Genomic DNA, 26,598 nt, shown 5'->3' with positions numbered 1-26,598 from the left:
CAGCATATACCCCCAACTACCCAGAGTAGCAGTTAGAGTCAAGTGCTCAGCACAGTGCTTAGCACATAAAATACTTTATTACTGCTTAGAGTGAAACAACACGAATTCTGCCCTAATGAAGCATTCTAAATCAAAACTTCTCCCTTCCTCATTTGTTCTGTGCACAAATAACTGATGGGATAAATGCAATATTATTTAACCACATGAACGAAGACTTTTTAAAGGGGTCTCTAGAAAAAAAAAAACACACACACACCTGGGATGGATAATCTTGGAAAAAGATTAATAACAGCGCATTTAAATTTATAGACAATACAGCTCTCAAGACTAAATAACTTAAAAAAAAAAAACCTAATTAAACTGACACTAGCAACTCTTCATTGATGTTTACCCACTCCAAGCAACACACCAATTCACTGAGAAGAAAACACTTGCTTACAAAAGAAATACTAAGCATCAACTCTCTTTTATTAATGTGTTCACATTAGGAAAAGTAAGGATTTGGTGAAAATTTCTCTTCTGGCTACAGTATATCAGTAATATGTCTGACACTTACATGTTAGTTCCCTACTAATATCATCTGTGTACTCACAGAACAAGGAACTTTTGGAAGCCAACTAAGAAATCTTTATCAATCTAACATAATTCATGCAGATCAATGCACACAAATGTTTATAAATAAGCACTTAACTGTTGATTAAAGCAAATTATAACTTATGCCAAGGAATTATTAAAAAGGAAGTCTTCTATTTAACTTATAGGAAAAAGATCAGCTGGTAAAGCATGTTAATAGGTTAGAGAAAATGGTCCCTATTTGTAAAATTATTGCATATTAAGACATTAAAATAAAATAAATAAAATAAATTCACATATTGGTACCAAATAAAAAAAAAGAAGAGGGATCACAACCCACTCCACAGAACTACAATTATAAGAGAACATTATGAAAATCTATATGTTAAATAATTGTGCAATCAAAGAAATGGATAAATGCCTAGAAACATATGAACTACCAAAACTGAAACAGGAAGAAATACTTTCTATTACTTGAATAATCTTGCAACCAGCAAATGAATTGAATCACTAATAAAAAAAGAATTCCTAGCAAACTAAAATCCAGGGCCAGATGTTTTCATAGGGGTATTCTACCAAACATTTAAATACAAGTTAATACCTATTTTCAACCTATTCCAAAATAGAAAAGGAAAGAAAATTTACAAAGTCATTATAAGAGGCCAGTATTACTTTGATTCCAAATCCACACAAGGGTCCCACTAAAAAGGAAATTTATAGGCCAGTATCCCTGATGAACATGGATTCAAAAATTCTCAACATGATGCTAGTCAATTGAATACAACGGTATACTAAAAGAATTTTTTAACTCAAACAAGTGGGATTAACTCTTGGGCTGAAAGCATTTCAATATTCACAAATAAAAATAAACATGATACACCACATTAATAAAACAAAGGATAAGGATCATATGATCCTGTCAATAATGCAAAATAAGCATTTGAAGAATATAGCATTCATTTCTTGATAAAAACCCTCAACAGAGTAGGGATATATGGAACATAACTCAGCATCATAAAGGTAATATACAAAAGACCCACAGCTAATATCATCTTCAAAGGGGAAACACTGAGAGTTTTTATTCTATGATCAGGAACAAGACAGGGATGTGACTATCACTATTGCTATTCAACATAGTACTGAAAGTCCTCGCTACAGCAATCAGAAAACTCAAAACTATAGTCATCCAAATTGGCAAAGGAGAAGTCATAATTCACAGATGACATGATATTCTGTGTAGAAAAGTGAAAGAATCCATCAGAAAGCTTGCTAGAAATGACACAAGAATTCAGTTAAGTCACAGGATACAAAATTATCGTGCAGAAATGTGTTCCCTTTCTATACACCAATAATGAAGCAGCAGAAAAATAAATCAAGGAATTTATCTCATTTACAATTGTTCCAAAAACTATAAGATACCTAGGAATAAAACTAACTAAAGTACTAATATCTGTACTCTGAAAACTATAGAACACTTACAAAAGAAATTGAATAGGGCCAAAAGAAATGGAAAAAAATATTCCATACTCATGGATTGGAAGAACAAATATTGTTAAACTGTCTACTACCCAAAGCAATGTACACATTTAATGCAATTCCTATCAAAATACCACCAGAATTTTTCACAAAGCTAGAAAACACAGTCCTGAAATTTGTGTGGAACAACAAAACACCCCCAGGAGACAAAGAAATCTTGAAAAATTAAAGCAAACTTGGAGGCATCACAATTGTGGACTTCAAGTTATATTACAGAGCTGTAGTCATCAAAACAGTATGGTACTGCCACCAAAAACAGACAAATAGATTAATGGAACAGAATAGAAAGCACAGAAATAGGTCCACAACTATATGGTCAACTAATCTTTGACAAAGCAGGAAAGGATATCCAATTAAAAAGACACTTTCTTCCACAAATGGTGTTGGGGAAACTGGAACGCAAAATGCATGAGTGTAACTGGACCATTTCTTACACCATACACAATAATTATTTCAAAATGGATGAAAAGTGTAAATGTGATACCTCACACCTGTCAGAAAAGCTAACATTAACAACATAGGAAACAACTGTGTTGGCGAGGATGTGAAGAAAGAGGAACCCTCTTACTCTTTTGGTGGGAATGAAAACTGGTGCAGCCACTCTGGAAAACAGTATGGTGGTTTCTCAAAAAGTTAAAAACAGAACCTCTCTATGAACCAGCAGTTGCACTGCTAGGTATTTACACAAAGGATAAAAAGATACTTATTCAAATAGGCGCATACACCCTGATGTTTATAGAAGATTTATCAACAACAGCCAAACTATGGAAAGAGCCAATATGTGCATTGACTGATGAATGGATACAGATAATGGAGTAGATACATACAGTGTGATGTTACTCAGCCATCAAAAAGAATGAAATATTGGCATTTGTAATGATGTGGCTAAAGCTAGAGTTTATTATGCTAAGCAAAATAAGTCAGTCATAGAAAGTAAAATACCACATGATTTCAATCATATGTGGAATTTAAGAAAGAAAACAGATGAACATGCAGAAGCAAATAAAAGAGAGAAGGGAAGCAAACCATAAGAGACTTTTAGCTATAGAGAACAAACTGAGGGTTGATGGAGGGAGTTGGGTGGTGGGTGGGCTAATCGGTGATGGGCATTAAGGAGGATGCTTGTTGCATAAGAATGAAACTAGACCACTTTCTTACACCATTCACAAAAATAAACTCAAAATGGATGAAGGACCTGAATGTGAGACAGGAAACCATCAAAACCTTAGAGGAGAAACCAGGAAAAAAAACGTCTCTGACCTCAGCCTCAGAAATTTCTTACATGACACATTTCCAAGGGCAAGGGAATTAAAAGAAGGAATGAACTATTGGGACTTCATCAAGATAAAAATCTTCTTCAGTGCAAGGGAAACAATCAACAGAACTAAAAGACAACCAACGGAATGGGAAAGGATATTTGCAAATGACATATCAGATAAAGGGCTATAATCCAAAATCTATAAAGAACTCACCAAACTCCACACCTGAAAAACAAATAATCCAGTGAAGAAATGGGCACCAGACATGAATAGACACTTTTCTAAAGAAGACATCCAGATGGCCAACAGGCACATGAAAAAATGCTCAACGTCACTCCTCGTCAGGGAAATACAAATCAAAACCACACTGGGATACCATCTCACGTCAGTCAGAGTGGCTAAAATGAACAAATCAGGAGACTATAGATGCTGGAGAGGATATGGAGAAACGGGAACCCTCTTGCACTGTTGGTGGGAATGCAAACTGGTGCAGTCACTATGGAAAACAGTGTGAAGTTTCCTCAAAAAATTAAAAATAGATCTACCCTATGACCCAGAAATAGCACTGCTAGGAGTTTATCCAAGAGATACAGGAGTGTTGATGCATAGGGGCACATGTACCCCAATGTTTATAGCAGCACTTTCAGTAGCCAAACTACGGAAAGAGACTAAATACCCATCAACTGATAAATGGATAAAGAAGATGTGGTTTATGTATACAATGGAATACTTCTTGGCAATGAGAAACAATGAAATCTGGCCATTTGCAGCAATGTGGATGGAGCTGGAGGGTACTATTCTAAGTGAAATAAGTCAGGCAGAGAAAGACAGATGCCATGTGTTTTCACTCATATGTGGATCCTGAGAAACTTAACAGAAGACCATGGGGGTGGGGAAGGTGAAGAAAAAAAGTTACAGAAAGGGAGGGAGGGAAACCATAAGAGACTCTTAAATACTGAGAACAAACTGAGGACTGATGGGGGTGGGGGAGAGGGGAAAGTGGGTGATGAGCATTGAGGAGGGCACCTGTTGGGATGAACACTGGGTGTTGTATGGAAACCAATTTGAGAATAAATTATATTTAACATAAAAAAATAAAGTGAGTTTGGAAGTGTTAAAAAAAGGAGGATGCTTGTTGTGATTAGCACTGTATGTTATATGTAAGTGATGAAACCCTAAATTCTACAACTGAACCCAATTTTACTATATATGTTAACTAGCTACAATTGAAGTAAAAACTTAACAAAATAAAATAAAATTGATGAGAGAAATTGAAAACTACACAACAAATGGAAAGGTAGTCCATGCTCATGGATTGGAAAAATTAATATTTTTAAATGTCCATATTTTCCAAAGTGATATATATAGATATGTAATAACTGTAACAGTATGAAAAGCATTTTTTCATAGAATAATATAAAAAATTCTAAAATTTGTATGGAAGCACAAAAGACCCAAGTAGCCAAAGTAATCTGAAGAAAGAATAACAAAGTTGTATGTATCACAAAGTTCCAGATTTCAAGATGTACTACAAAACTACAGTCATCAAAATAGTATGGTAGTGGCACAGAAATAGACACATAGGACAATGGTTCAGGAAAGAAAATTCAGACACAAATCTACTATTATGTGGTCAATTAGTCTATGACAAAAATGCAAGAATATACGATGGGAAAAGAGTCTCTCTAAGAAGTCATATGAAAACTGCACAGGTATTTTTAAAAGAATGGAACTGAACCACTTTCCAACACCATACATCAATTAAATTCAAAAAGGAATAAAGACCTAAATGTGAGACCTGAAGCCATAAAACTCCTAAAAAAGAACACAGGTAGTAATTTCTCAGACATCAGCCTTAATAACATTTTTCTAGATAGAGTTCCTAAAACAAGGAAAACAAAGGCAAAAATAAACCAAAAGAACACGTCAGAATAAAAATCTTTTTCACTGCTAAGGAAACAATCAACAAAACTGAAAAACAATCTACTGAATAGTAGAAGTTATTTGCAAATGATATACCCGAAAAGCAGTTAATATCCAAAACATATAAAGAACGCTTATAGCTCAACACAGAAAGTAAACAATATGATTTAAAAATGGGCAAAGCACCTGAATAGACATTATTTTTTTCCAAAAAAGACATTCATATATTCAACAGACACTTGAAAACATGCTCAACATTAGTAATCATCAAGGAAATGGAAATCAAAATCACAATGAGCTATAACCTTACACCTTTCTGAATGGCTAAAATAAAAAGACAAGAAGTAGCAAGTGTTGGTGAGGATGTGGAAGAAAATGAGCCTGACAGACTATTGTTGTGAATGTAAATTGGTGTAGTCACTGTGGAAAACAGTATGAAAATTCCTCAAAACTTCAAAAATATAACATATGATCCAGTAATTCCACTACTGTGTGGAATTACACAAGGAAAACAAAAATCTTAATTCAAAAAGTTATATGCATCCCTATGTTTATTGCAGAATTATTTACAATAGCCAATATGGAAGCATCCTAAATGTCCATCAATACATAAATAGATAAGATACACACACACACACACACACACACACACACACACACACACACACACACACTAGAATACTGTGGAACCATAAAAAGAAAAAAAGAAAGAATAAAATTTTGCCATTTGTGAAAACAAGGATGGACTGACTATTATGCTAAGCGAAAAAAGTCAAACTGTGAAAGGCAAATACCTTATTATTTCACTCATGTGGAATTGAAGAAAAAATTTAAAAAAAAAACGCAAAAAAAACCCCCAGAGTCATAGCTGTAAATACAGAGAACAAAGTGATGGTTGCCAGAGTGGAAGGAGTTGTGAAACAAGTGGGAGATAGAGTCTTCTGGTTATGGAATGAATGACATGGGAATAAAAGTAACAGCATAAGAAATATAATCAATGATATTAAATAGTGTTAGTATTATAATAGCAATGGTAGCTACACTTGTGGTTAACATAGCATTATGCATAAATTTGTTGAATCCCTATGTTGTACACCTAAAAATAATGTAACATTATGTGTCAATTACACTCAAATAAAACAATTTAAAAATGTCAAATACCAAATTACTTTACAATTTCACATGAAATGACTTCCTTTAATCTATAAACAGAAAAAAGAGGGAACATATCAGTACCAATTTTACAGAAAAAAAAAGATCTAAAGAGAGTGTTATGAACAATTGTACACCAACTATTTGCATAACCTTGATGAAATGGATACAATTCTAGAAACACACAATATACCAATATTGATCCAACATGAAACAGAAAATCTGAACAGAGCTATAGTTTTAAGAAGATCAAGTTTCCCCACAAAGTAATCACAACTGTCCAACAAAAGAAAGCCTTAGTCCACATGACTTTGTTGTTGAATTCTTTCTAACATTTAGAGAAGAATTAACACGAATCTCTCTCAAATGCTTCAAAATATTGGAGAAGTAACACTTCTAAGTTTATTCTATAAGGTAAACATTACACTGACATCAAAGCCAGACACAATAAGAAAACTACACAACAGTATCTTTAATGAATACTGATACAAAAAATTTTAACATAATACTAGCACACTGAATTCACCAGCATTATTAAAATGATAAGACACCATAGTAAAGTAAGATTTATTCCTGGAATGCAAGGATGGGTGATTATATTAAAACCAATCAATTGACACATTGACAGAATGAAAGGGAAAATAAAACACATGATCATCTCAACTGATGCAGAAAAAAGTATGTGACAAAATTCATTTTACTTTTATGATGAAAACACTGACCAAATTAGGAATAGAAATATATATATAATCTCTTAACATGACTGATCATTAGGGAAACTCAAATTACATCCATGAAGAGATACCACTTCAAATACATTGGGCTAACTATTGAAAAGAAGGTAAAACAAAATAACAAGTGTTGGTGATGATGTGCAGAAATTAGAACACTTTAGCTTTGTTGATGGGAATATAAAATAGTGAAGCTGCTATGGAAAATAGTATGGATGCTCCTCAAAAAATTAAAAATACTATTAACATTTAATATTTTCACTTCTTAGTATATCCCCAAAAGAAATGAAAGCAGAGATCATCCAGATATTTGTACACCTATGTTCATAGCAGCAATATTCACAGTAGCCAAAAGGTGGAAGCAACCCACCTGTTCACTGATGAATTAATGAATAAAAACAAAATGTAATATGTACATATAATGTAATATTGTTCAGCTTTAAAAGGAAATAAAATTCTGACAAATGGTATAACATGGATGATCTTGGAAGAATTATGTTATTCACAAAATATGTCAATCGCAAAAGGATAACTACTTATGATTCCACTTTTATGAGGCTCCTACAATTGTCAAATTCATAGAAACAGAAGATAAAGTGGTGGTTGCCAGTAGCTGAGATGAGGGAGGAATGGAGATTTTTTGTTTAATGAGTAAAGAGTTTCAGTTTGAGGAGACAAAAGAAAGATCTGGATATGAATGATGGTAACATTTTCACAATGTGAATGTACTTAATGCCACTTAACACTTAAAAGTGGTTAAATGGTAAATTTTACCTATTATGTTTGTGTACATATATATTTTCTATCTTGAAGGGAGTGTATTGTAACCAAAAATCATATGTCTAAGTTATTGAACAATCCTATCACATTTTATCCAAATGAATGTCTCCCATTCAAAGAAGTTACCTTTGGAAAAATAAATACTTAATAAAATAGAGTTATTTTTCAGAGTATAATTAACATCTCTTTTGGGGGAATTCTCTCTGTATATTTTGTGGTGGTAAGTCTTCATCCTTTGGGGACCAATATATAACTTTTTTGAAATAGTGAAGTCATATTGATTTGAGATGGTGAATAGTTTGAGTAATATAATTTGGCATTAAATTTCTTTATTCTTACATCCCTTTTATCTCATTATTTTATAGGGTAACTAGCAAACAATAAAAAACATTTTAATGAATATATTTCTTGGGGCAGTTGAGTGGCTCAGTCGGTTAAGCCTCTGACTTTGGCTCAGGTCATGATCTCATATTCTGTGAGTTTGAGCCCCGCATCAGGCTCTGTGCTGACATCTCAGAGCCTGGATCCTACTTCAGATTCTGTGTCCCCCTCTCACTCTGTCCCTCCTTTGCTCATGCTCTGTCGCTCTCTCTCTTGCTCTCTCTCTCTCTCAAAAATAAATAAATGTTAAAATATTTAAAGAATATATTTCTTATGATGGAAATAAAATACATTTGAAAATTTTCTTCAAAATACTTTGAGTCTAGGAGTAAGTGTGCAATTTCACAAAAGATTAATTCTCTGAAAGGATTAACACTTATTTGGAAGACTAGTTTCTGGTAGCCTGAAAATCTTTCTCATTTCTGAAAAATAGGTAAATAACCAAATACATATATACATAAATAAATCTAAACATTTTACCGTTCCACACAGTCAGAAAGCCTGGAGCAATGGTTAGAAGCAGGGGCATCATGACCCCCAGCAACATATAAGAATCCATTATATGCTGCAACTCCCACACCTCCACGTCTTTTGGACATTGGAGCACATAGACTCCACTTGTTAGTGTGGGGGTCAAAATATTCCATTGATTTGAGGCAGGAACTTCCATCATGACCACCGATAGCATATAGCCTAGAAAAAAAGAACAGAAGTATGTGTATGTGTGTGTGTGTTTGTGTGTGTGTGTAAAACATGTTTAATTTGTGCATAGATTAAAAATTAAAAAAAAAAACTTGTACAAAGCATTTCAAGTTTATGGCTATATATTCTACTCCCTTAGTATTTTTTAATGGATGGCCTGAGTTTGTGAATGGATAGGTAACAAAAGGTACTTGCCAAGGTCCACTCTACTCCAAACCTCCCCAGCTTTATTATTTTTGTGAAAGTATGAGACAATAGATTAAAAAATCCCATGAGAAATGAAGACAGAGAAAGAAAGGATATATCAAAAGCATTGGCGGTATTTGTCAATTATACCTCAATAAATCTGGAAATTAAAATACAAAAAGGGCAGGTTGGATGTTTCCAAAGACTAACTCTAGTAACCTTACAATTTTGGCTAGGTTCAAATGATTAGCATTAGAATCCCTTTTATTTTGTGAACTGCTTCATTCAATATTATAAAACATTTGTCACTAGGAAGACTAACAATAAATAATAAAGGGAATAAGAATCAACAAACTGGATTTTTTTCTAAGAAGGCATATTGGCTATCACATTTCTCCCATAAATTGTAGAATGTCAATTCTTATGATGAGCAGCATTTTTTAATCCATTTAAATTTAATCCTTCATCAATAAAGAAGATAAACATTTACTAAGCCATATGTCTATAACTGCTCTTCATGTTCAATTGTGAATAATATCAAGTCAACAAAATAAAATTAAATTAGTCAAATTTGATTATTTCAATCTGTTTTGTAATATGTAGGAGATTGTTTCCAAGTCACCTGATATTCAGGTCAAGCCAAAGATAATCAGATGCAGGAGTATTTTAAGCTCTAAGATACTGTAAGGCTGGGTATCCTCTTAACTACAGCCATGTCCTACTTCTGATACAAGGTGCTATAAACTATCTGTGCTGCAATTTCTACTGGACCCAGCTGAACGATGAAATACTGATTTTATATATAGTCAATACATATACCAAGGTTGTCCCCTGCCACTGATCTGTCCTGGTGTCTAAAATTGTCATCATTTAAGTCCCTCCTATGTGCTGGTTATTGTTTCCAAAGGTCCCTTATCTGAAAGGACATAATTACCTTAAATAAGTAACAATTCAAGATCTTAGCAACCTTTAATATGTTACCTTGCTCTCATATACAAGTGATCAGGAAGGCAGAAAGATTCAGAAAGATTGGACTCTGTAATTCTGGAATCGGGCGCCCTGAACACTCAGGACAGTGAATGATAAAGAAGACAAAGACTTGCCCTATTACAAGACTAACCAAAGTTTTAATAATAAAAAGTCATGACGTAAAATGTGGCAACTTCTCGAGGGTAAAATTGAACTTGTTGGCCTAAAAAAGTGCTTCTCAAATTTAATGTGCTCACAGGCCACTTGAGGATCCTGTTAAAATGCCAATTCTGATTCAGGAGGTCTAGGGTGGGGCTAAAATTCAGAATTTCTAAATAGATCTCAAATAATGCTGATGCTGCTGGTCACAGGACTATACTTGAGTAGCAGAGGACTGCAGAATATTTAATTAAATGTTCATTTTAGACAAGTATTTTCCATATGATGAAGGGAAAGTACCAACACAGGCCTTTTACTACTGACTACTAGGATGCCCTGGTCATTGACAATGCTTGGGGTCACATCTCTGAAGTGTTGTATCACATGAGCTGGGAGTAAAGAGCATCAATGTTTAGATTTGCTCACTTATTGTTTAATGCAACAACACCAACTGTGCTTTTAGGAGTTGACATACTGGCCACATAATTCCACTGACATCCCTCCGGGTCCCATCTTTCTACAGTATTTAGATAACTCCATCCATCATGACCACCGACAGCATACATTGGTCCTTCAAGTGTGGCTACACCTAGGAGATAAAAAAGCATGAGGGTTCACTTAGATATACCAAACAAAATGGATATTATTCATTTTGAAAGCTAAAAATTGTTTTTGTTTCTTAAATGACTTTGTGTGTGCATTAATAATTTACTAATCTTGATATGAAATTAAAAATGACCTCTTAACCCTAGGGAACTTTCAGGCATAATCTCTGTATCATGGAAGGTTATCATTGTTGTAATACTGAAGTTAAAAGAGGTAGTAGAACACACCATTTCTAAGGATGCAATAGAAAAAGGAAACTAATTTTTTTTTCTGGCATAATTTCAACATCATCTTTTAAATTGTAAGTGATAGATGAGATTGAGATATCTGTACTGAATCTTAGATAATTCTTAGAATTGTAGACTGTGTCATGTCTTTCTATTCCCTGCTTTTTATTACAGTTATTAAAAAATTCCCATGAAATAACCCAATAAGCAGGGATTTCTGAGGTTTAGTTAGAAATTAGTTCCATTAGATACTATGAATAGTCCCTATCTAACTACTTCTCTGGGAATTCACACAATTGGCCTTTTCCCCCATCTTCTTCACCATCCCAATGAGCACCTCAGGGGTATAACTTAATTACTTTTACTTTCTTAGTAATATCAATTAGATTTTAAAAAATTGCTTCAATTTCTCTGTAAGATATGTTTTCTAAGATATGTCTAGGAATCAGACTGACACAGTTGAGCTGAATAATTACACAGTCTAATTTGAATAGACAATTTGCTGAACAATTTTGGAAAAAAACAATACCATTTCTGAATTCCACTTTTTAGCTGTTGAAGTCAGTTATTAAAAACGAACAAAGGCAATAATTCTGTTTTTTTAAACAAACTCTATGATATTGAGAATTTATAGAGTCTAGAATGAAGAAAGATGTACCATGACAAAGATGCAGGAGAATCAAAGCTTCCAGACTATTTCAGAAGTCTCCACTCCATCTTTCTTAAACTTCTTGGAATCTCTGGCTTAAGTATAACTTAGAGTTGCTCTCAACTGAAGCAGTTTTTCTAAACATCCCTGCCTTGAACCTGCATCCCAAAGCTTTTTCTGAAATACAGACTTGCCTCTTATGGGAAGGGACAGGATTCATCAAATTAGAAGCACAATGACTCTCCATAGTCAAGTTGTTTTTTTTTTTTCTAAATTGAGTGTAGAAGAAAACTTCCTATTGTAGTTTTATGTTCCTCAATGATGTATTCCTTCTAAAACTTTTTATGTTTAAAAATACTGGTTGAAGGGACACAGGGTTAGCAAGTATGACATTCGAAAAAAGAAAAAAAAAGTTTCACAGGTTTGTATCATTTGCTTAAGCTTTTCAGCATTTTGGAGAGATTTTGACTAAGGGTTTGACTAAATCTCAATAATATGCACTTGTGATGAATGCTGTGTGATGTATGGAATTGTTGAATCACCAAACAGTACACCTGAAACTAATATATGTTAGTATGGGATTGTACACCTGAAACTAACACTGTATGTTAACTATACTGGGATTAAAGTAAAAAATAAAATAAAATAAAACTCCAATAGTGCGCAGCTGAATTTAACTTTTAAAAAGCTCTACTAAGGATGCATTCCTTAGAAACTATATAACATTAAGCTCTTACCTAAGCCATGCCTATGTGTTGACATGGGAGGCATCACAGTCCAGATTTTGCCAACTGGATTAAAACATTCCACAGTATTCAAAGTTTTTAAACCATCTCTTCCTCACACGACATAGAGCTTATTATCAATAACTGCAACTCCAAACTGAAGCCTACAGCCACTCATGGTGCCAATATGTAGCCAGCTGTTCATTCTGAGGTCATATTTTTCAATTGTGGTGGTATATTTTAAAGGGATATTTTTTTTTATTTTTTATTTATTTATTTTTTCAATATATGAAATTTATTGTCAAATTGGTTTCCATACAACACCCAGTGCTCATCCCAAAAGGTGCCCTCCTCAATACCCATCATCACCCTCCCCTCCCTCCCACCCCCCCATCAACCCATCAGTTTGTTCTCAGTTTTTAAGAGTCTCTTATGCTTTGGCTCTCTCCCACTCTAACCTCTTTTTTTTTCCTTCCCCTTCTCCATGGGTTTTTAAAGGGACATTAAACAGTGGAAAAATTGCTTGTATAAAAAAATTTAGTTGTTATCATTCACATTATATTTATGTACCTATAATTTATAGCATAGAATCAGTGATTGCAACTCAAATTAAAGTAAGTAGTCCAGATGATTCTCTAACCTGGCAGACAAGGCAAGGTAATATTTTGCTACAAGCAGATCCAAATGGAAGAGTCAGAATAAAACAGCTTATTTAATATATATGGCTTGTATATTCATAATGGATTCTTTGGCTATGTTATGCTATTAGTAATACTAATACAGGTGTCAAACATGATAATTTACAACAAAAATTATCTTGTAATCTATTACTGACTCTTTATACATCCATTATGATTTTAAATACCTATGCCCATTCAATATATTGATTATGCTTTTTTATTTTATTCAGTTTTGTGTGTGTGTGTGTGTGTGTGTGTGTGTGTGTCTGCGTGTCTGTGTTGATTTAAAATATGAGTGACTAAAGAAACAGGAGTGAAAGTTTCTTTTAAATGGGCCTTTGGGGGAACATGGGTTGCTCAGTCAGTTAAGTGCCTGACTCTTGATTTTGGCTCAGGTCATGATCTCAGGGTTGTGGGATCAAGCCCTGCATTGGGCTCTGTTCTGGGCATGGAGCCTGCTTGGAATTCTCTTTCTCTACTTCTGGCCCTTTCTCTCTCTCTCTCTCTCTCTCTCTCTCTCAAAAATAAATAAATGGGCCTTTGGTATTTTTTCGATTATTTATTTATTTTGAAATAGAGAGAGAGAGAGAATGGGAGGGGAAGAAAGAGGGAGACAGAGAGAATCCCAAGCAGCCTCTGCACCGTCAGTGCAGAGCCTGATGCAGGACTTGAACTCATGAAGCATGAGGTCATGACCAGAGCTGAAACCCAGAGTCAGACGCTTAACTGACTGAGCCACCCAGGTGCCTCCAATTCATACAATTTTACATGATGTTAAAATTAAGGATTATAATTTAAAATAGATTAGGCTTACTTATTATTTATTTATTATTATATTTAAGAATGTAATTCTGAGATACTACCTATTTTATGTGTTAATAAAATTTCATTTTCTATTCAACTGCTAAAATGTCAGTTTTACTACCATAGCATACTGCCACTATTGCCATAGTAAATCATCACTACTTCATACTTCATTGAAAATTTTTGCATCCATGTTCATCATGGATATTGGCCTCTAGTTCTCTTTTTTAGCAAAGTATTTTTCTTGGTTTGGTATCAGGGCAATGCCAGCCTCATACAATGAATTTTGAAGTTTTCCTTATTTTTTTAATTATTATTTTTATTTTTTTGTAATATTTTGAGAAGAATCAGCATTAACTCTTCTTTAAATGTTTGGTAGAATTCGCCCAGGAAGTTGTCCAGCCCTGGACTTCTGCTTACTGGGAGCCTTTTTTTTTTTAATTTTTTTAAATTTATTTTTGAGACAGAGAGAGACAGAGCATGAGTGGCAGAGGGGCAGAGAGAGAGGGAGACACAGAATCTGATGCAGGCTCCAGGCTCTGAGTTGTCAGCACAGAGCCCGACGCGGGGCTTGAACTCACAAACCAAGAGATCATGACCTGAGCTGAAGTTGGAGGCTTAACCGACTCAGACACCCAGGCGCCCCTGCATACTTGGAGCCTTTTGATTCTGATTCAGTTTCCTCGCTGGTTATCAGTCTGTTCAAGTTTTCTATTTCTTCTTGTTTCAATTTTTGTAGTTTATATGTTTCTAGGATTTTTTTCATTTTTTCCAGATTGTCCAATTTGTTGGCATATAGTTTTTCATAATTGTTTGTATTTCTGTGGTGTTGGTTGTTATTTATCATCTCTCAATAGTTACTTGATTTCTTTGGGTCCCTTTCCTTTTCTTTTTGACAAATCTAGCTAGAGTTTTTTAAATTTTGTTATTCTTTTCAAAGAAACAGTTTCTGGTTTTATTGATCTATTTTATTGACTTTTATTTTCTATATCATTTATTTCTGCCCTAATCTTTATTTTTTTTTTCCTTTCCTGGATTAAGGCTTCATTTGTTGTTCTTTTTGTAGCTCCTTTAAGTACATAATAAATTGTCCATTTCTTTAAGCAATGCTTTTTACCAGTTATTCAAAAGAGCTGCTGCTATATTTTAGTAAAATTTGATTTTGCACAAAAAGGAAGTTTCTGATTAATTACCAAGGTTTGAAATAAAGAATTATTATTCACACATATAGTGTACCTACACAGATTTTGACAGATTTAGGGAATTTCATTCCAAATATATAGAACCAACAATAGGAATAAGCAAAAAACACTTTTCAGTTTTTATTCTACTGAGTGATTTTTGGAGAAAATATAATTCATTACTTATGATGAAAATGCTTACATCTGAAGTGTATCCACTGGCCAATTATAATGCTATGGTATGAGATCATATCAATCCAAAATTTAAGCAAAGTATATTGTATCTACGTCTGCTTCTGAAAGTTTTTCTATGTATATTGGATTAGTGAAGACCATGTATTTCTTTTCTGTAATTTTAGATCTTTTCTGATGAATAGTGCACTGTAAGCCTTTATGTCTCAGAAGTTTGGATTTTCACAAGAAAAACTTGTATATGTAGATACTCATTATCCATTCTCCTTAATCCCTCCATCTTTCACTGATAAGGTGGATTTGGCTGATTTCTGATTTACAGATCAGCAATTGCTCAATTGACTACATTTACTACTGAGAGGGCAAATACCACCTAGAAAAATATATTTTCTACACTAAATATCTCTGGATGAAACTGTTAAAACTGGAATATCTACAATTGCACATCAACTTTCACTCTGTCAACCAGTCCATTTTCTCTGAATGTTTTCATATCTTTCTACTTCCTCATTCCAATCTTCCCAAATCTGTCTTCCTATCCACTTCTTCCTATTCCAACTTTTTATTTCAAACTCTTTTCATTATTGGAATTTACCAATAAGCCAATTTAGATTAGGAAACAAAGGTTACATTCCTCTACTTAAGATTATGAAGCTATTAATAGTCAAGTCATTAGTCAGGAAATTGTGCAAAGCTACATTTACCAAGTGCATACAGAAAGTTTATAATGAAAGAATGTAGAAGTCTGTTTAATACCAAGTTAATTTTTTCTGGGCATTACATTAAATATAGAAAATTTATATGCCCTACATCTCTTATTTTTATCTATGAAAATATACTACTGATAGTTCTGTATCTTGAACTCTGAAGATTTCTTACAGCCCATTTACATACCTCCACTATTGCTTCAAACAATCAAAATGTTAGTTGGCTTACTATGCCAGCTCTATACTTGTTTGATAGAAAAACAAATTGGATTTTTTTTTTACTGATGTCTCCCCTTAGGGCTCATTTTATAATGTTTCTGTGTATATAGATCTTCCCTAAAACGTTGCAAATATTGTTTCTCAATTAATTTCTAAGTTCCTATTCAACCCTTATTTATGATCTGGTCAAGAGGAAACAAAACCAACCTAATTTTGTAGTATTGTTGGGAACATGTTAGTTCCTGTAATTGTGAACATATCTAATTTAGTGACTTTTCTCCATCTAGTTCTAAAATGATCTAAAAACAACTATATTAGCCTTTAATTTGCCCCATGACGTACTGCCTGTCAGAATTCATTGTCTTTAATAAATGGAACATTACTGAATACTTTTACATACAAAAGCCCAAAGTTTGCCATTTGACCATTTTTACATTGTGATTCTGTGATCATACTTACAACTTTCTGATGGTTGTTTTAATATACATGGTAAGAATTTTACTTAACCCCAGCCACTTGTGTGATACCTATATTTGGCAACTAATTCCAAGTTAACTGTGTGAGTCAAAAAGAAAATTAAAGATTCAAGAAGTACTGCATTTCCTAGACATCATAAGGTGATGATTAAGAAAAAATCTTTAAAAAATGAAATAACACACTATAAGGAAAGCATGTACATTTAAATTATTTTTATAGCTTTAAAATAATGGAAATATAATATTGACTTACTTAAATGTTACCCCTTTAATTTTTTTGCTATATTTAGGTGTTTTCATACTTTTCTTTCTTTCTTTTCTTTTTCTCCCTAAGTGTTCACCTTGGCTTTTCAATAGATTCTAAGACCCACAAAGAGAGGGGTCAGTTTTGTTGTTGTTGATCTTTCTTCTAAAATAGTGGCAATATAGCAAAAAGTAAGATATAATTTGAGTAAGAATTCCACTTTCAGTTTTTCTACTTGCTTGTCCTTGGGTTGGCTATCTAACCTTAAGAGCCTCAGTTTCTTCATCTGAAAAATTACAATGCTATCCTGTAGCATTGTGAGAATTAGAAATTATGTTTACAAAATGCCAATCAAGTACTCAAAAATAGTAGTTTTTACTATTATTGTAGTTGTCTGCAATTTCCCATAGGACTTTTTATGTCTCCAAACACTAGGTACCCATGGAGTCTCAAAATCATGGCCTTAGTTCCTTCCATATCAAATTGTGGTAATAGAATCAAGGAGATTATAGGTTCACATTTCAGTCATTCTTAAAAAGTGATAAGGAACTGTTGATACTTATTACCATTTTTGTAACATATTCATTTTGTAACAAACTTATAACATAAACTTTGTAAGTTAAACAAGAAGCTGAAAAAGTAACAAAAATAGGGAAGAAACACATAAAAAAAAACAGACAAAAAGAGCACAAAATGTTCAATTTTTCCCTTTGCAGTTTAGGCTATTAAAAATAGAAACTAAGTATAATTATGCTTGCATTTTGTTTTTAGTTCCCTTTAAATTTAAATATCAAACTAGACACCTCATAGAGTGCTGTTAATATTCATTTTGTTCAAAAAATGGGAAAAAATCAAGTTACCAAATTTGCAATTAATTATAGTACCTCACTGTTATTGTTATTTTCTGAAGAGCACTAGTTCTGTGAAGCTATTTTGCTACTTCGTAAATAATTGCATTTACAAGCTCTCGTTTTATAAGTTTATGATTAATTGTCATAGTTCTTATACTGTCTTTCAATTTCCACTTACATATTTCAAAATAAATAATTGGTTTCCAGTAGCACAGAATTTTGACTTTTGCATTATTTTTCTACAAGGTACAAAATAACATTTCTATGCACGATTTAGCAGATTTTAAGTAGGTTGGTTTTAATTTCTACACAGCTAAGTATTAATTACAAAATCCTTCCCTAGGTGTTTTGGAAACATGGGTATACTAAGAAATCAAGTAAAAAAGGCGGAGATGTAGATAAATAGGTTCTTGGAGGAATCAGGGAAAACATCAAGGCTTCAGAAACTTTTCCTTAGTTCCTTTGATAAAATTCTTATGTAAAATCATTACTCCAAGTTTAAATTGCTAATCTTGTTATCAATGTTAACAGCATTCCAATCAGTCTTAAGGGTTAACTTACTTTAAACTTATGCACTCCTTGTTTGTTGACCTAAGTCCCTTGGTTTGTAACAGAACTAACCTACATTCCTTAAGATTTTGCAGACCTTTGGCCTTAAGGAATGAAGGACCATAATGCCCCAAAAGATAAGGCCTAACCACTTTTGAAAGCAGCTACCACTGATGCCAGCAAGTCTGTTCAGGATTATGTTGATATGATTACCTGAATACCAGCTTCTCCTGCTGGTGCTTGCTCATAGCCCCCAGTATTTCCAACACCTTCTCCTTAAAACACTCTGGTTTCATTTAGACTGGGACTATCATCTTTGGAACATTAGTCCACCATCTTCTCAAGTTGCTGGCATTCTGAATAAAGCACCTTTCCTTTCCCATCATCACTTATCTCTTGACTACTGATTTTCATGTGGCAAGCAGGTAAACCTGTGTTTGGAACCCATTCTCTGTCCTGTAGCATCAACACTTCAAGATTCTTTGTAACTAGTCTTTGAGCCTCTAACAGGAACTTGACAGCAAGGAGTTAGAGACCCCTCTTCTATTTCTTTCAAAAGACAAATATGCTTTTTATGCAAATTTGCTAAACCCTTCCATTTATTTTCAGGGAAAGTAAGTTTTCCCTGAAAACATCTTACATTGCAAAGGAAATACTCAAATTTAAAAATTACTGCCATAAAATAAAAGCACCTATTAAGAGCTTTGCTAACACTAATTAAAGGATTATATCCTGTTAAGGTAAGGTAAAAAATTGCAAAAGTACATGAAGTGTGCTGTTATGAAAATTAGCTTTAGATGCACACATTTAAATATGGCTTTAATGCCACCTTCATAATTTGCGGGGTGTTGAGAATATATCTTCCTTTCTGAATGATACTTTCTAAGCCATTCCTGTTACATTTCATAGCATCCATGCCTCCCACAGCATAAAGTGCCCCCACAGTTGATTTTCTAGGCTTTGTCTGAGGACTTTGCATCATAGGTTGTCTCTTGGGTAAGAGATGATACTTCATAACTTCCATTAGGAGCTTCTGACACTCAAGATCACCAGTAAACATGGAGCTGTTTTCAAGATCCACCAGTAACTGAAAAGTAATGATGCATGGTATATGAAGTGAAGAAACCATCATTAAAAAGAACATATTTTTGTTTATGTAACTTTGGAGAAAACTTGAGCTAGTTCAAACGTAAAAGTGTTAGTAATTTAAGTTAGTAACATATCTTATTCTTAGTAAATTTTTATGTTCACTTATGATTTCAAATGATTAACGATCTCATGGCAGTAGCTACTGATCTGTTCAGGTTTATTTGACATATTATTCATCTTTTGAATATATAAATATAAAATTTCAAGAAGTTAAAGTGAAAAGATACTCATAAAATGGGTTACTGAAAGCAGGCCAATGTCTACACAAAGCAAGCATCTTCCAGTCTGCTGTATGAAGCAAAATAAGCAGGCACTTTATTGGTAGATTTAGAGAAATTGATACAATCATTCCCAGTTAAAATAAAGTAATATCACCCACAAAGGACTGCATCTTTATCATCAAATGACTTTTGTAAAATATTCTGAAAGCAGGTGCTTTTTATCTATACATGTACATGTGAACATGAGTAAAGTATATGTGTTACTAAGTAGCCAATACATCAGCAATTGTAGATGTTCAATCTTTTCTAATCATCATTACCTGGCAGACAATAAGACCCTCATTGAATGGGATAAAAGCTAAGTAAAATATTTTTCCTGAGATGAGTTGAGAAGTGAAGAGATTGTTTCAGAATTTTACCAAGGGTCATTTATATTGGTTCATTGGAGTTTTGGCTCTACGGTATCATAGAGCATTGAGAGGAATAGCAAGTAGTTTTTGAGATTGGAAATGCTAACCTGACTCCATAAAGCTTCCCTGAACTTTCCTGTTCTGCAGTGGTAAAACCCGGCTCAGTTCTTATCTCACCTGTAATCTCTGATGGATCACTTTTATTTAGCTGGTGAGACCCCAGACATTTCCTTAATCCATATGCTGCTGAAAATCAGTTTGAAAACTGAACTATGTAATTTCTTTTCAAAATATTCTTCAGAGATTTACCAACATTTTATTTATATATTTAATTTTTAGAATATGTGTTTAAGTCACTATTAAAATTGTTTTGGAAGGACTATATTCTGTATGCCATTACCAACTACTACCATCATTTGGAAAAGTTCACAATAGTATACATTTTAGGCATAAGACATACTCAGGGGTGGGAGGCCAAAAACCATTGGTTATGTGTTAGGGCTGGAAATTTCTCCTCATTCCAATAAAGAGAAGTCCAAACTAAGCAGTTTGCTGAAAGAACACCATATAGACAAAACAGTGTAAAGTTAAGGGGCTCTGATCCTTTATATCAAGTCATGTCAATTTTTTGCATATCTAAGAATCATCTGGAGAACTTATTAAAATACAGATTCCTTGGCTTCACTCTCATAACTTGTTTCAGTAGATCTGTAGTGAGGGCCTGAGAAACTGAGTTTCTAACAAGCTCTCAAGCAATGCTATGCTGCTAGTTCAGGGACACTTTGAGCATTACTGCCTTAGAGAATCTGATAAATATTACAGATCCTCTCATCAGAGTAACACATATAAGTGTACACCCATTCACACAAACATAACATTCCCAATGATTCTGAACCTTGGGTCTAAAATTATATGTATATCTTGGGGCATCTGGGTGGCTTAGTTAAGCATCCGACTTCGTCTCAGGTCATAATCTCGTGGTTTGTGAGTTCGAGCCCTGCATCAGGCTCCGTGCTCACATCTCAGAGCCTGGAGCCCGCTTTGGATTCTGTGTCTACCTCTCTCTCTGCCCCTCCCCTACTCATGTTCTGTCTCTGTCTCGCAAAAATAAACTTTTAAAAAGTTAAAATTACATATATATTTTAACGTTTTTCTTTTTAATGTTACTATTGCTCTGCCCTTTGGATAAATTTGCTATACCCAAAAGGGTAGTCAAAGTTCTTTCATTCCATATGGATAGATTCTCAATAGTAAACATGTAGTTTAATGGATTTAATTAACAGATAAAAGAAAAAAAGTAGAGAAATCATCAGGAAATTAATATTCTATTTTTAATAATAACATTTAATTGTTGAAGTTGATTAATTTTAATTATTAGAAACTACTGATCCACTAAATGTTCCTCTTTCCAATGTGGATGGTATTTTATGACTTTAGTCACAGGCTGTATAATATACGAAATATGCATATGTGCAATATATTCATATGTATGATATATAATTGATATCTTCTATTGATTAATTTGTTAACAGAAAAAATGTGGTTATTACCAATGGTAGAAATATATAGTGAGACTGCACTCCAACCTAACTAAACTTCACTTACTAAAATTCAGTATGAGGTAGGTCAATCCTGAATCATATCCAAAGGTGTTTGTTTTTAGAATCATTTTTACTATAATCCTTCAGCATACATGATGAGGATGCCATTATAATGATGCTGTAGTACATATGAAGATTTTATGATGTACTTTCAATCATAGAAGCTAATTAACCATGTTAGTATTATCCAGACTCTAACTGCTTCTTAGACTCTACTCTGGGATGCTATTATACTGGTTATTATCAGCTTGCCTTGAAGGTGGGCAGGAAAAGAAAAAAAAAAAAAAGAGCCTGGTCATTTTCTCTGCTTCTTACAAGTGCTGTTTGGCGAGAGAGGAAACAAATTAATGAATATGCTAAAATTTAGAGATTAGCTGTAGTTTATTTTAATCTTTGTTTTCTTTCTTCATCAAATATAGTGTGAAATTAAAAGCTGGATATGTCCTTCTAGGAAACAAATACTTTATACTTCAATTAACAGAAATCCTCTGAGTAAGATAAAATTAGATGAATAAGGAATGGATTAAGGCCTAGTGGTATTTTAGAACTATATGTTACCTTGGTAAATTTCCATACCTGTGGTGGAAGTAATGGCAGTCTGATAAAAGAAAGCAACATTGCTAGGTCTCCTTGCCTACCCTGCACATCATACCCCACCCACTTCATTAGAGCGTGGAAAATAGTTTCTTCTTCAGGCACATTAATGTCATCACTGCACAGAAGTTTTGAAATTTCATTAGCTGGAAGCAGGAGAAATTCTTGGTTCTTTATGACCTCGATGAAGTGTTCCTAGAAAAGAAAGGTCTACTACTGAAACTTTGTACTTTGGAAACTTCTTAAAATAAGCATATGAAGACATTTCACTTTGTTAAAATTCAGAAAAGGCCAGAAAGACAGATATATACATTTATAACAAATAGATACTATTGTTGCCTGTGACAAAGGGCATGGGAAGACTTCTGAAGCTGAGGAGCCAAGTGTTTACACTAGGAATTATTTATTGAATGGAAGGAAGGACTGTAACTTCTTCACAGGCTGCATGGATAGTGTCTGATTTGATACCAGTGTTTTTCTCTCCCACCTGTTGTAGGTGGCAAAAGCTTATGACTCCAGAAGTGATTGGTGTTCAGTTGGTCTTTAGCCAAAAACCTTAAGAGGAAGGCTGGAAATTTTCAAGGTGGAGGCTACCTTAAAGACCTGGGAGAGGTAGCTCTGGCTGTGCATTTGAGGGGCAACATACTGAATTCCTTTGAGATGAGACAGATTGATGAAAAACTATTTTCTCTTACGGAAAAACATTATCTTTTATTAAACAAGGCAAAGATATATTTTACAATGGATAACAATATACAGATTTAGGACAATCTAAAAGAAACTCCTATGAAGTTTTTTTTTTGTTTTTTTTTTTATGGAGGGGAGTGGGGCTTTCAAATTTTACATATTCCTTTTTTCTCTCTTCTGTTACAGTGTTGCACTTTATCAAGTATCAAATTTCAGGTAGCTGTGCTTCAATTATTTTTCATCAAAACACCAATATATTTTTTCTTAATTATAATGTTGGATATTTTTCTATGACAACACAATGATCATTTTTAACATGTTTCATAGTAAAAATCTCGAACTTTAAATGTGATAAAATATACTTCCAAAATGGAAATAAACATGTCTAGTTGGTAATTTATGTTGCACAACAGATAGATATTCTGAAAGCAGCTTAAAACGGCCCCTAAATTAATTGGGGAGATATTAGATGAAAATCACTCTCTCACAAATCACTCTCTCAGCTCCCCTCAGAGTTTAGTTATTGTGGAACTGAGTTAGCTTAAATATTAAAGTTATTCATACAAAAACCATCATTTGATAGACCCATCAGGAAGCTCTGATGCCATAAATTCCAAGCTAACGTGCCTATTTAAATGAAGGTCCCTCTTGCTACAAAGGCAAACAATTGAGAGAGGATTTCATATTTTTACTGTAGCAGATGTCCCTGGTTGAAAATCCTCTCACCAAGAGCAAAATATTGGAATTAGTACTACAACTAATACATTACACTTAAACAGCACATCACACTTTCACAAATATTAAGTAAAAAAAAAATATTGTCATCATCAATGTAATCTTATGGGAGGTGATATTATTCTGATGAGAAAACAGGCTATGTGAATTGTTTGGTCTGTGCAATAAATGGCAAATAAACACTCAAACTTAAGTCTTCAGGTCTCCTCCATTTTGCTCAACACTGCAACTGCCTTTCATAAGTGACATAATTTTTATGAATGATTTGAGAAAGAGATAAAACACTTTAAAAGTAGTGGTTACCTACTACTGGTAGTGGATGTTAACTCTGAGAGCTTATATCATATGTCAATATTATGGAAGACATATCTCATTCTCCTTTCTATCCACTCTCCAATGAAAGAAAAGAAAAACAGAGAATAAGATAAAAACAGAGAGGGTGGCAAACCATAAGAGACTCTTAAATACAGACAACAACTTGAGGGTTGCTGGAGGGGAGGTGGGTGGGGAGATGTGCTAAATGGGTGATGGACATTAAGATGAGTCCATCCTTAATGGTAATGGGCATCCATTAATGGGTAATGTTGGGATGAGCACCTGGTGTTATAGGTAAGTGATGAATCACTGGGTACTATTCCTGATACCAATAATACACTATATGTTAGCCAACTTGAATTTAAATAGATAAATTTAAATGATTTAAAAAAGCAAATAAATGAGAGAGAGAGAGAGAGAGAGAGAGAGAGAGAGACAGGTTCGCCCAGTATGTAAAATCTACTCAATGGCTAATGTGGATCATAGACAAATCTATAAAATGTGATTATGTATTTGACACAGCTAAGAAATGATTCAAATGGTTTATATGATGATTATATTTATAGTGAGAAATTAGAGTTTATGATAGAATATATTATGGTTCCTGGGTAGCTGCCTGATGACACTACTGAAAATTTTTTGGCAATATAGTAAATTAATGTAAATAAAGAATAAATATATTGGTTTAAAGGATCTACATGCAGTACTGCAATATACAGTATTGTAGAGAAAAATTTAGTTAAGTTTGAAGAGAAATTTAAATTGTTTTATTTTGGAATTATTTTGTTTTTAATTTCAAGGTAAACACTTTCTTCTGTGCACATTCTCGAGTATTCTTTTGTACCTTTGATTTGATATTAATTTTTTAATCAACACTTACTTTGTTGTAAAACTTACTAAAAGAACATAGCATACATGCTGAGTTTTTCATCAATGCAAACTACTATTTATATGATTGTGATGGCTAATTTTATATATCAACATGACTTACCCATGGAGTGTCTAAACTTTGGATCAAACATTCTGGGATTGCCTGTGAGGGTGTTTCTGAATGAGGCCGATTCACATTAGGAAGGGCCATCTGTTTTATTTAGTCTATGATTCAAATGTTCGTAATTGGGTCTTAAGAGTTTATTACTTTTAAACATTAAAATTATATTTATAATAATACAGCATTACAAAAACATAATTATAGCAAGACATTTGCCTACTTTGTTTCATTTATAATAGATACTAAAATAACTAAAACTGATTTAATGAGGCAACAGTATTGTGTTTTTATGCACATCCTGATTTAACACTCAGTTTCAGTCTCATAATTTAAAAAGGAAGACAAGTTCATTTTGTGCAACAAAAATAATGTAAGCTGTTTATCAGAAAGTTTTGTCTGTGAGAGTAAGATAACAGACAGGAAATTAATACTTAGCTTAATAATTTAAGTAATTTAACAGGTAGTTTTCATGTTTGGAATTTGTGGTAAGTTTAATCTTTAAACTATATAACTGTTGTTCCTATAGACTATATGGCATTTGTATTTAGGACATATGAATATAAATAGCACAATTAGATAACATATATTAAATATCAGTCCATTATAATATTTTTCTCCCCACAATGCTATTATTTCATAAATATGTTAGAATTTTTTAAATTTTTTTATTTATTATTTTTGAGAAACACAGAAAGAGAGAGAGCAGGGGAGGGCTAGAAAGAGAGGGAAAATCTCAAGCAGGGTCCGTGTTGTCAGTGCAGAGGACATGGGCTCGAATTCATGAAACTGAGATCATGACCTGAGCTGAAATCAAGAGTCGGACGCTCAACCTACTGAACTATCCAAGTTCTCCTGAAAACTCAAATTTTAAACAATGACCAGGGGTGGGAAAAAAGAGGGAGAAAATTTTACCAAGAAAATTTAGAGAATCCAAACATTAGAAAGTTGAAATTTTTAAGGTCTGTATTAAATTCTAACAAAATATTGTTTGTTTGTATCTCAATCCTAAAATTATAATGTTAATTTTATTTTTAGATGTGACTATCTATTGTTTGATTTTATTTACTTGCATTTTTATTTTCAAATCTTAAATAACTGTAGAAGTTTTCTTAGCTTGAAATATTTATCATGTAGTTGAGTTTCACAGAAAGATAGATCCCTGGATTTTCCTTGCTTCAGAGGTTAAAAAGTTAATTTTCTAATCTGCATCAGGGAATTATTAACATTAAAAGTAATTTAATATACTTTGACTACTTTCTTGCCCTCTTCCCTACAGGCAATCTGTATTTCATGTCACTGTCACTTGACTGAATAAAGACAATCTTATCACATGAAACTTTTAAAGAATTAACACATACAAATATGTTTAGTTAATTTATTAGAATTACTTATTGAATTGAGAAGGATTTTAAGTCAGTTAAGTTAAAGGATTGA

General features: G+C 33.3%; 1 protein-coding gene across 1 annotated transcript in view; it reads right to left on the bottom strand.

Annotated features, from left to right (window-relative positions):
• KLHL4 (kelch like family member 4) overlaps positions 1-26,598 on the bottom strand; it is a 192,735-nt gene that overhangs the window by 16,152 nt on the left and 149,985 nt on the right. Inside the window, 5 exon segments of the mRNA XM_007085586.2 lie at positions 8,816-9,028; positions 10,778-10,940; positions 12,571-12,799; positions 19,366-19,548; positions 22,419-22,631. Coding sequence (XP_007085648.2) covers positions 8,816-9,028; positions 10,778-10,940; positions 12,571-12,799; positions 19,366-19,548; positions 22,419-22,631 — 1,001 coding nt within the window.

This window comes from Panthera tigris, chromosome X (genome assembly GCF_018350195.1).
Source record: "Panthera tigris isolate Pti1 chromosome X, P.tigris_Pti1_mat1.1, whole genome shotgun sequence".
Classification (NCBI taxonomy): domain Eukaryota; kingdom Metazoa; phylum Chordata; class Mammalia; order Carnivora; family Felidae; genus Panthera; species Panthera tigris.
Note: the sequence above shows the minus strand (reverse complement) of the source record. Positions and strands in the feature narration are given on the sequence as shown.